This window comes from Rhopilema esculentum, chromosome 4, assembly GCF_057945365.1.
Source record: "Rhopilema esculentum isolate cy_ngs chromosome 4, ASM5794536v1, whole genome shotgun sequence".
Taxonomy (NCBI): domain Eukaryota; kingdom Metazoa; phylum Cnidaria; class Scyphozoa; order Rhizostomeae; family Rhizostomatidae; genus Rhopilema; species Rhopilema esculentum.
In genome coordinates, this window is record NC_142818.1 from 8,529,622 (window position 1) to 8,541,586 (window position 11,965).

The 11,965-nt window shown below is 36.4% G+C and overlaps 1 protein-coding gene across 2 annotated transcripts; it reads right to left on the reverse strand.

Annotated features, from left to right (window-relative positions):
- Positions 1–1,417: 1,417 nt before the first annotated feature.
- Positions 1,418–9,757, reverse strand: LOC135690574 (uncharacterized). 2 transcript variants are annotated; one of them, XM_065208165.2, is made up of 6 exons: positions 9,598–9,757; positions 7,991–8,185; positions 7,464–7,502; positions 5,036–5,350; positions 3,615–4,013; positions 1,418–2,856 (listed from the first exon to the last, which is right to left on the reverse strand). In XM_065208165.2, exons 1-6 carry the CDS (start codon positions 9,617–9,619, stop codon positions 2,600–2,602), a joined length of 1,227 nt encoding a protein of 408 aa, XP_065064237.2. In that variant the 5' UTR covers positions 9,620–9,757; the 3' UTR covers positions 1,418–2,599. The 2 variants fall into 2 exon arrangements, with proteins under 2 accessions (XP_065064237.2, XP_088972272.1); XM_089116146.1 differs by lacking the exon at positions 9,598–9,757 and adding an exon at positions 8,860–9,577.
- Between the last annotated feature and the right edge of the window lie 2,208 nt (positions 9,758–11,965).

Consider the following 11,965-nt stretch of genomic DNA (forward strand, 5'->3'; position numbering starts at 1 on the left):
TCGATTGCCCTGCGAAATCGGCTATTTTTAAGATTGGGGGGGGGGGGTGTCACACCCCCCCACACCCCCCCCCGGTATTTTCGTTCCTGTCTAAGACATGATAAATCTCATAGCTTCATTTCAAAATATCAATAGCCTGGGAATATATCGGATAATTTCTTTTAAGAAAGATAACAAAGCTTGCTTGCAATAAAAATGCTTCTTACGTTTTAGCGTCATGTTGGTATTATTAAGAAAAGTAGGAAAGACCCACATTTGGACGTCAAACGAAAGTTCACGCCTTTGTAGAAACAAGATTTGCGAGACATAAGTTCCATAGCTGAAATCGCCCAATCATAAGATACATAACCAACAACGATAAGCCAGTTAACTTATATGTCAATATACAGAATCTATGTCAAATGACTTACATGTTTGTTCGAGTCTGTCGTTGATTATAGTCGGATAAGGACTTTATATAACAGGAAAACCTTTTCCGCAAGTAACTGTTGCGTTGTAACGGCTGCAAACAAGTCTCTGTGAGAAGAACGGCGGACAGTCCAGGGTGAGCAGCTTGGAACGTAATGCATGTATTGAAACGAAAGCGAAAGAAGTAAAATTTATTTGAAATGCAACATAACGCTTGTATTCGAATACATCTACGCACACCATCTTTTATGTAAGGCGAAGTTTACAGGACGCCAATTCTAGATAAATGTGGAAGCAAACATCACCTAAGGGAAATGTTCCAACAGCTGAACGTGCAATGAGTATCCATATGGGAGTTTATGTAGATGACTTTATGAAAGTGAGTCTCGTGACGATACAGGTTTGTTAACGGACATTCCAAGTGAAACGCTGGGGAGTTCATAAGGGTGGAGCACAACAGAGTACAACAAAAGGATCAATTCTATATGTAGGTTAGCAAAGTCTCCTTTATTGAAAGTCAACCTTCTTCAATATTTTCTTTCAATTCTTACAGATTTGATTATAATGATACCAAAGCTTCTTCATTTGACTGTATTGGGTGTTTTCTCGAAAAACCTCGAATTTCAATTGCAGTAGAATTATCCTGTAAATCTAACGCAAGAAGCAATAAATTCACTATTTGGCTGTGTAGATGAACACGAAATATTACAACGAAAACGTCGCCACGATTTAGATTCTCAAAACTATTTGGCACTTCAAAAGGAAAGTTCCCTGAATATTGATACAGTTTTTATACATTTTTCTTGGATAACATAATCAAGAGGCAAACGTTTCATCTTTCCGATTTTTAAAAAAAATTGGTTTCAGCATATTTTTTCATGAAAATATTTCATGAAAGAAACGGACATATTTTAAGCTTGGGATACTTGTTGGGAAACTTCAGGGGACCTTTACCCAGCCACTGTACACCGTTAGGGCATGAAATGTTTGACACAAATTGAAATTAGTACGGTTTGATAATTTTTTACTAATACTTTCACTACATCTTACATAGGTAAACTTTTCCAAAAGCTAGTGATAATAGAGATTCCGCTAAAAACAGATGGTTTCTTTGCTTCTAAGGTTTTAAACAATAATTGTTTACAAAAATACAAGAACTAACTACAACTAAAAGCCCATGGAATAGAAACAAATACATTGTAATGCCTTGTAACAAGTGACAAAGACAATGCTATGCTATGTTGTTTAAAAGAAATCAAGTTCGAGATGAGCAATATGTTAAAAGACAATGGCGCTCTAAGCACATCAACAACAGTCGATAAACAATCGTACTAACAAGAGTTTTAAAAAGCTGGAATAATTATTTCCGATAAAACGTCCATAAGAGCAACTTTAGGAGAATAAAATGCTAAAATGCATAACAAATATCTTTCTACGCATTTAAATTGACCTGATAGCTATTCTCTGGTAAGAAACGGTCTGTTGTGTTTAAAGATTGCACGAGGCTCCCGATGAGAGCAGATGAAGGATGAGCACATGTACTCTCCGCAAAGAATAGAATACATTTCACTTTCATCAGATCCTAATTCATCAAAACAGGGTCCTCTGTTAACGGACAAGGCAGAAAGAACAGGGCTTGAGGATATTACAAAAACTGACAAGCAACGTAGCAAAACAGCCACAGGTCAGTTAGAGTTTCTTTTTTTAATTATGGTGTCTTCTTCTTCAGAAAGTATTATGAAGGCGAATGGAGGGGCAGAGAAAAATCAAGAGAACGTAAACCAATGAAGATTAAAGAAATTTTAGCTGACATTGGAACTAACAGGAATTTAGAGCATCGACATTAATACATTATCATCATAACTGGAAACTGGGAACCTTAAGAAATTATATTGAAGTGGTAGAGATAAATATCGACGACATTAACTAATAAAGATTAAAGATTTTTGGCTAAATTGGAACTAACAGAAATTTAAAAAAAGGAATCTATACGGCGTCACGATGGAGTAATCCTAGATCTTGAAGTCATATAGCATAATATTTTACTTCAAATAAACAAACGAACCCAATATCATGAACTGTGATGTTAAGGGCGGCAAAAATGCATTCACTCAAGGAATTCTGTCAAGGGATTCAGTCTTCGCCACAAATATTTGGGAGCCAGATCTTGACGATGCTATCTTTAATCAAATTAGATTGGAATAAGGCCCAAAGAAATCATGGCAACTCGCGCTGCATCCTTTTCGGCGTCCTTCTTGCACTGTTTCAAATTGCCCTGGAAGACTCTACCGCCCAAAGAAACTCTGCAAACAAATCCTGTGCTACCACAAAGTGATTCGTAAGTGGTTATGTACTCAGGCAAAGCAGCGTGCTTCTTTTGGACGCATTCTTGCAACCTGTTCTTGTAGTTGTCATTAGGCTGGTTTTTCTGGCTGCCATGCGTAGACCCTTGGGAAAAATTACGATCATTAGGATATATATATTTTGCAACATTGTTTACATAATGAATTGAAAGAGTAACAATTCGATACAGCCCATAAATCACGTGTACAAATAATTGCGAGCTATTATCGGTTTGGCAGAGCCCGGTCGTCTTTCCATCAAGCAGTTTTGGAATCGAATCAATACAAACGAAAAAGCCGCCATTGTGTAGACAGAAATAGTTTGTTTTCTCTCTTGGACTCCAGTGGTGATTTTTCTTTAGGCACGCGGCACTGATTGGTCAACTATACCGGTCTTGTGCTTGCATTTTTCTGATTGGCTTATTTCGATCCGCAACTGGGACATCTATACGCAACTGGGACATCTATCTTTCATTCATTCTTATGAAGCCCTGTATGCCGGGGCGAAATATTACTTTTCATTATATTTAATTTATTTGAAAATTTCTCTCATTGGATTCTCGTCGCAGTTTTGCTTTGTTCCTGAATTTTATCTTTGTAGTTAAACTCATCGCAAGATTCACAGAATCCGGCGGACAGCGTATCCTGCGATTCTTCCTGCTATCACATGTTGTAAAATGCTTGCTTTTTCAAAGCCATTTTCAAGTTCTGTACCGCAAAAAAACTGTTCACAAAAAAATATGAGAAAACAAACCTTGAATTTCAACCTTTCCTCTACTTCATTTTTATGGACTCTCGTAATTTATAACAATGAGGGGATAAAAAATACACCACCAACTCCAAATCTGAATACGAATCTCTTACCAGAAGGCATCCACAGCGGAGTACTTGGCATATTATTGCCTTGCATCTTTGTGCCATTGGGTGTCTCTGCACTTGAATTTGTACCATCTCCCATCATGGAAGTAGGAGGTGTCTGGACAACACCAAGAGCATGCAAAGCTACGAGTGCGGCATTCTGTTCAGCGGATTTCTTCTTATCAAATGAGCTAATCGATGTGAATGTTCTACCCTGGAACTCCACTGTAGCTACAAAATTCTTCCCATTAATGCTGACATGATACTCAGGCATTTTTAAATTTTTCTTTTGTGCAGTCTCCTGAAGTAAATTTTTCCAAGACAGACAATCCTGTTGTTGCATATTTTGAATTTTGCTGGCTGGAGATGCAGAGGGAAACGTCTGCACCGGCTTCCGTTTTCTGGCTGAAATTATATATAGCACCAGTGACATGCATATGAAAAAATAAAGTAAGTTAATTCAGACATTCAAACGTACGAATGAAGTTGGAACGATTGAAATTTGAAAATGGCTTTGAAAAGTGCAAAAATCTAAAATATTTTGATTATTTCAAAGCCATATCCAAAATTCTAGATATCTACAAAAGTCCATAGCGTTCGCTTCCATTTCAAAAAGTCTTGACATTCTCAATTTGAAGCTTGAAGGACACTGTGCAATTAAAGCCAAGAAATAGCTTTCCATATTTTACTGCAATGGGCTCAACTAAGCATTTACCCTTTTGATGTTTCAATAAAGCCTTCAAATTTTACATTTTCCGTTTAGAGTCGCTAGCCATACATAGGACAAGACAAAACGACAAGTCCTCGTTATCTATTTGAGAGAAATGACCAGGCACGTCTACCACAATTATGTTTCAGAACTTTTTAATAGAAAGCTCGAACACCAAAACAGTCTTACAGAGTCGTAAAGTCACGATGACATGAAAAAATCTTTTTTCAAAATCGTCTGATTTATGACCATCCTATCTGAAGTGTATTGTGAAAAGGCGCCAAATCTCAGCAAAGCTGGTGAGATATAGCCAAAAAATCTTATGCACTTTTCCTGGTTACATTGTTGGAATATGATTGAACAGTTATCTGCTTGCAAACTTGAGATTGGCTATATTTCAACAAATTTGTAACCTATTTCAATAAAAAAAGTCACAGGAAAAAATGTCCCAGAGGTCGTGAAAACTACTTTGCTACTTCAAAAAATAGTAGTGGGAATTAAATGTCAAGAAAATTGAAAAATCAAACTGTTTAAGTCGTTTAGGAGAAAAAATAAGAAAAAGAAAGCTTTTTCAAAAAGGTCAAAATTGCAGGATTTTCTTCTGAGATGAAAAAGTTCCTTAACAAATAAGATCTTAATCAACTCTATGCAGGTTAAAACCTAATACACAAGCTGAGGTTATCACTGTAAACTTTAAATTAATAACGGTATCACTTACATGGTAAATTGAATGGAGCTGGTAGATTGTATTTAGCATCATCTGGTAATACTTTGATGATTTTTAATGCCTCAAAGGCAACCATTTGCTCAGATTCTTTCATGGAAGGCATGGCAACACGTGACTTAATTTGTTCTGCTCCGAATGACACAATTCCTAGGAAGCCAAAATCCGTCTTCTCTGATCGGTAAGAAGGAACCGGAACATACTGCTTTTGGCAGTACTCTTGCAGGATATTTTTATATGAAATAGTTTTGCTGTTTCCTTCGTATGAGGCAAATTGGGCAGTTTGAGGCTTTTGTTCATTTTGAAACTCTGAAAGAAATGATGGCGAAAGTTGAAGGTAACAACACTTGTAAAAGACTAATACAGAAAAACAGAAACACAGAATACTGAACGGAATGTAGGCCTTTCAGTGGGATGCACCCGATAGCGCTTGAGCGCGCAGGCACGCACCCAGACATCGTGATGGGAGCGGTTTATCGTGCACGTGCAAGTCAAGACAGCGCATGAAGATTTTTCTTTTTCATTTTTATCATAAAGAATGATTCGCATCAACAGACACACTTTTTAATTACTGTCGCATTTTTCTAAATAAAATCCCGGAATCGGAATTAGACTGAATAGATTGGAAGGAAGGGATACCACTCAAGAGCGTGTTTTGTGGTAGATTCTTATAGAAAAGTTGTATAAAATTACAAAAAATTGTCAAAATTTCCAGTTGTTTGTCTTTTATTTTTCCGTTTGAAATTCCTCTTTCTGCTGTGAGAACCATTTTAGAATTGCAACAAAGTTTGACTGAAATAGTAACAACCATGTAACAAGCGACAAATTTTTGAACAGCTACAATTCTCGTTTAGAGGAATTTTTAATGGCTCGAGACAAGAAAAGCATGTAGACAAACTGCTAGTGCTGTAATGAATCCATTTTCCAACAATTCCTGCACTAAAAGTGTACAAAAAATCATAGGAAAGTTATTTCATCATTGATTGATCTTATCAAAGCAAGGTTTGAAGATTATAACAGTGAAGTATATGCAAGAATGTGTGGTTTGATCCGCAGTTTTGGACCAGCGAAGATGCCTATAGAAATGAAGATGTTCTGTAAGAAGATTCAATGAAATTTGCTAAATTTGAGCCTAATAAAGTTGTCAGAGAATGGAAAAGTTTCAAAATTGAGTTGCCCAGCTTTTTTAAGAAGCGGCCTCTGGCTCAAGATCTCTGGATGTTGATCTTGATTTACTGTCGTTGGGAATTTCCAAAACTTTGCGAAGTAGCAAGTCTCATAACATCAATTTCTAGATCAAACTCTAAACTTGAAAGAACATTCAGCGGCGTCACTAATATTCTCTTCAACGATGAAGCATGATACACTAAATGAAAATTTAATGTTTTTTGCAAATTCATCTCTGTGGAGTTGAGAAGAAAGAGACGATATCATAGAGCGAGCTCTTGAAATCTGTTTACATTCAGGAAGAAGAAGGAAAAAATTTGAAAAAGCAAGAAAAAGTATACCGATGCCCGACTGTAAACAAAAGAGATCGAAAGGAAAGTAGCGAAAAAAGCGATATCAACAGCAGCAACAGTGACATTATTAGATCAATTAGATGATTATAAAATTCTTTGTATAAGCAAGTATTTACCGAGACAATTCCATTATGTTCATATTGTTGTGTTATTACTTTTGTTTGAAATACATAAAGTTGCTTAATAATTTTCTTCAAATAATTTTCTGTTTTGTCAAAAATTTCCCTGAAATATAAATTTCAATCGCGCACACAACTTATGTCGTGTGTGAAACTTTGAATGTGAAAGGGCTGGGTATGCTTGGTTGGTCCTTGTCTATAACCTAACAGTGCTTTCAATGCATCATATGTTGATAAAAGATGACAGTCAGTTAAAAAATATAAAGAGGGATGTTCCATGTGAAAAAATCAATGGCACGTGACTTGAATTAATTGTCACCATTATATGTTAATGCAAATACAATTGAAGCTCATAAAGTAGTACCCCGGATAACTTGGACTTTCACTAAGTCAATTTGATTTTTAATTCCTACTGAAATTTCCTACCTTACTCAAGTCAAAAGTCATACCCTGGGTAATTTGGACTTTCACCAAGTTAAACCATTTCCTCACACCGCTTGAAGGACTGACTTGACTGTAAATTAATGTTTGCAAAGCAGGACTGGTATGCTGATATAGCAAGTAAAAAATATGCTCATTTCTTGAATGGTGATGGGGATATCTAACAATCAGTCATCTAATTCCTCAATACACTGGTATCATGCTGTCAAGAAGACAGTAAGAACAGAGCATTCAGTTCTGTTCACATTTTATACATCTTCAAAGTGTTTAAAAAAGAGTGATGCAATCCTTTCACTTCTCAACAAAGATAGACAACAAAGGGAAAAACCGACCAATACATACCTGTTTTTGACGTCATAGGATCATCAGTATCTTCCTGGCCTAAGGAAAACCATAAATCTACATCAAAACTTAAGCACCAGAGTAATTCCACAACAGAGTAATTAAATCAACAAAAAGTTCTCTCAATACCAGCTACTAAAAACACCCATGATCAGGTATGATTTCAAAGGACAACCGGGGGTGGAGATACACCTGTGCCAATCAGTTACAAAACTCTGTATTGTCAAAAGCGAAACAAGCGTTTGTTATATTTGGTTTGATCTGCATTACAGGAAATTTAAAACCCAGTTAAAGCTTGTTTTCATGATGGATATTTCCTCAGGTTTCTGTTTCAGGTTTGCATAAGATTCCTGTCTTGTGCTGTGACCATGGCAAGCAACAAGTTGCATCAATTAATACATCTAGCTAAATTTGCTTTTATTTTGGAGAAATTATTTACAAATATATACTGATTTAAGGAAACAGATGGACTTGGTAGGTCTAAAAGAGTATTATTTACAATTTATTGTCAAATTTGTAATTTGTACCTTCGTCCATTTTCTTTTCAACTTTCACTCTCCATGTTTGCCCACTGAGCTTTTCAATTAGCTTTCTGCCATGCAGATTATAGAGCCTTGGCAAGATCTGCTTCTTCTCATTGAAGCCAAGCAATTTTACAAGGTCATCAACGTGAAGCCCAACTTCACCTGCTTTTTGCAGTGCCTCCAGTATAGCATTGTTGACTGTGGAAAAAATCAAAAAGTTTTCTTATATTTTCTGTCAATTATTTAAATGGAAAGCAACATTGAAAATGCTATAAAAACCCTGAAACTTTAGGCAAATATTTTATTCCCTCTGGAAAAAAAAATAGAAAAGAACACCCTATACTGTTTGTGCAGCAAATATATAGCTGTTAGACTCCAAGACCTGCTAGGATCCCAAAATATAATGTAAGACTCGTGACAAATAGCATCACTGATTCCCAAAACAAACTATCATTATAAGGTTTGGGTAGAAGTCCTTTGATAAACTTATCAGTGGCATATCAGAAAAAATTGCTTCAAACAATGGTTTTCAGACTTCTTAAACATACTACTAGAACTAAGCTCCCATAAAGGATCACATCTTTGCAAGCAACCTTATTAAAATAAGAGAAACAAGTCAACAGCATGGAAAGAAGAGATAAAAACAAAGGTGACTTCCAATCACCTTGCATTTGTAGTGATTTGCATTAATGTTAGCACTTATTTGCAGCATTTCTGTTTTAGAAAAAATTACCTTAAGATACCTTAATCGTTTAGAAAAAATTAAAACGTTTTGAACTAAACTAAAATGAACTAGAAATGCTATTAACAATAAATACCAAGTCTGAAGAGTATGACAGGCTTATACACAAAACAAGAACAGTGTTACTTGCCAACAGTCGAAACTGCACACCAAACAATGGCTATACTGTTGAATAACTTCTGTTTATGCTCAATAAATTGGTTAAAGAAGGTTTGTGTATGTAAAAACATGCCTGAAACGACTGAGCATGTGTGAGATATCTTCAAGAGCTAGCATTCTCTGCAGACTCAATAAATTCCATGAAGTTCCAAGATTTATAAAAGTATATTTTAGTATCCTGTAGCAATTAATCTCATTGCATCATTACTTAATGTTGGACATTTGAAGCTTAAAAACTAAAGATTTCATAAAACCTTTTAAAGAAATTTTGACTGAAAAAACTTTAAGGCAACAATTATAAAGTTTCATTATATTAGAAGATTCAGTGGACGAGCATATTTTAAAGTTGGGGTCTCTTCTGACGTCATAACATAACGTTATTAAAGGATCAAGGTGGCCTAGTTGTAGTTACGAATGCCAAGGTTGATTGATTACGATTTTTGCGATTAATTGTGTAAAAATACATATAGTTACTAGAAAATCAATTACATATTACAAAAAATATTATGAAATTTTATCTATATAGGCCAGTTGACGATCAAGTGCGTTGCTAAATCAAGAATTCGTATTTCTTAGAAAATTGATCGATCTGGCGCGAAAGCTAGTGTTCTGACTTGGCAGAAAGCCTGCATCTAAATAGGTGCAATAAAAGCTAGATTCATAGAAATCTTCGTGATACGTTGCATGAAATAAAGTTAGCATTCCTAACCTGCCGTAACCGATGTGTCCATCTTTCAAGGTAAACATTTGGACGCCAAATCGAATTTCAAAGTTTGTCAACCATGTTTTACCAAGAAATTACTACTTCGTTAGCAGCAACAACAACAAGCCCGTTGCGCCGCAGAGCAACTCTCCATCCTTCCGAAGTCGGTGAATGAGTACAAGTGGGAACGCTGGGGCTAACAACTGGTCCCCGACGGTGATAATCGCGTCCATCGGTTGCAAGACATCCAGAGTGACTGTTAACACCTACAGCCGGGTTGGTAGGTGACGCAATGTACCTGGTACAGAACGCGTTGTAAATTACATAACGCCCCCATTTATAATGCAGGCAACGCGCAGCCAGGGCTATACACCCCCCTAACTTTTTGCATTAATAGGCTAGAAACTTTTTTGGAAGGTTTACTCCAAGACAACTTTGGATAGTTAACTCCTATGCAGTAGCAGTTTTTCTTAACTGGAAACCTTTTTTGTTCATTTTCTAGGTGTTTTATCTTGTTTAATGATTTTCTAACTTGGTCAGCTTGGTGTTGTGTTACCCTCAAGCTAATCTCGCCTATTTTCATACTTATTGATATCTTCTCCACACCAGACTGTTTATAAAATTGAGTAGAAATTAGCAAGTATTTTCGAAAAGGGGCGTTCTCCGGCGTTCTAGAGAGTGTGGCCTCAAAAAGTTTTCGGGCCCACCCATTTCAGTCCCTCCACTTTAAAATGGTGAGCGGTCCCTGTTATAATGTTTAAGATGCCCCTTCAAAGAAACGGTCACTTGTTGGAAAGGGTAATTTATCAGTAAATATATGAAGATAAAGTAAAGAGCACATTTTAGTTGTGATTATTAAGCATTTATTAAAACCTCAAAAAGATCTAAGATACCCAGAGGTAGAAACATTGCGGATTCTGAAAAAATTCAAAACGCCAGGGTTGTATAAAAAATGCAAATATATTCATATAGAGTAACCGAACGAGGGTGGAAGGATTGGGGGAGAAACGAGCTTTATGCTTGTAATGCGGCTCTAAAAGCTAAGTGAGACAGAGATCCAGGCTTGTGTCCTAAAAACCATAGTTCCTCGAGGAAATTCAATGGTCAAGAAGCTACGCTCTAAAGGGGGCCTTTTAAAGGGGGGTTCAAAAGGCGTAAAACAGTGCAAAAAGGCAGCCAAATGCCGCCATCCGTAATGAAATGAAGCGCAAAGAAGCTACCGCGATAACAAAACATGCTGTGACACAAAAAGTGTAATAACCGTATTTAAGTAAAAGGGAAACATTGCTAGAAGTAACTGTATGACAAGTTCTTATGGAGCTCACTCTGATTCAGAGAACAGGCTGTTGTGTTGGCCCAAACCTTCATTATATAATTTTTTGGAAGTACGTCCAGATCCTGAAGGCCATAAACCGTTGCCAATTTACATCAAAAGACGCAAGGGGCATTTTATGCTAGCCGCAGTCCACAGAAAACCCATTTCAGCTCTGTAGGCCGCACGTAGAAATAGGGTCGAGGCCATGAAGCCGCAAACCTATTATTGACGCCTATTTAACCCTCCGTTTAGCAAACCAGAACAGCTCAAGTGATTGAGCCAAAGGACAAGTACCCCCTTAAGAAAATTACTCTAATCAAATTGCATTAAATCATCTTAGTATTGTAATGAAATAAAGAATTATAAACAAGCTCAAATACGAGTTCCAGTATAAACCATTATGACGATCTCTATGCGAGCATGGTATTCCACACCCAAAATCCATTCTAGGTTTCATTTTGAAAATCATTCCTGGATCCAATAATTCAAAGATTGACTGGTCTCCCATTTAGCAACAAAGTTGGCGGTCAGAGGTGTTAGTTTCAAGCAGCGCAAAGAATTTTATGGATTATCAGATTTAGCCCCTAAGCATAACCTCGTTTCCATCTGGCTGTTCGCGCCATGGCTCTTGCTGACGACATTTAAATAATTCAACAGAGAAACATCAGAATTTTGATTTGCAAACTTTAAAAGTCACTTCACCTATCATTATCTTCTCGACAAATTTAAAAATATTCTTACTATTTATTGCACCGAGTGGCAATAGGGATCTGGCAATGTCGCACCGAGTGATAATAGAGAGGATTGTTTGATAAACTTATTTGCAAGGAGACGGATACATATTTTTGCATATGGTGGTGTGTATCAACTTTAATTGAAATTGCATTTAGATACAGTTGAGCTTTCGTAGGCGTTCTCCTTTGTTGTCAAGATAGAAGTTGTATTTATAGAGAGACCAAACAACTCTACTAGCTTGAATCACAAAATTTGTCTTGTTTATGTTTGGAAGAAAATTAGAAAAATCCCATTTCTAAGTCAAATATCGTCTTTTTGCTGAAG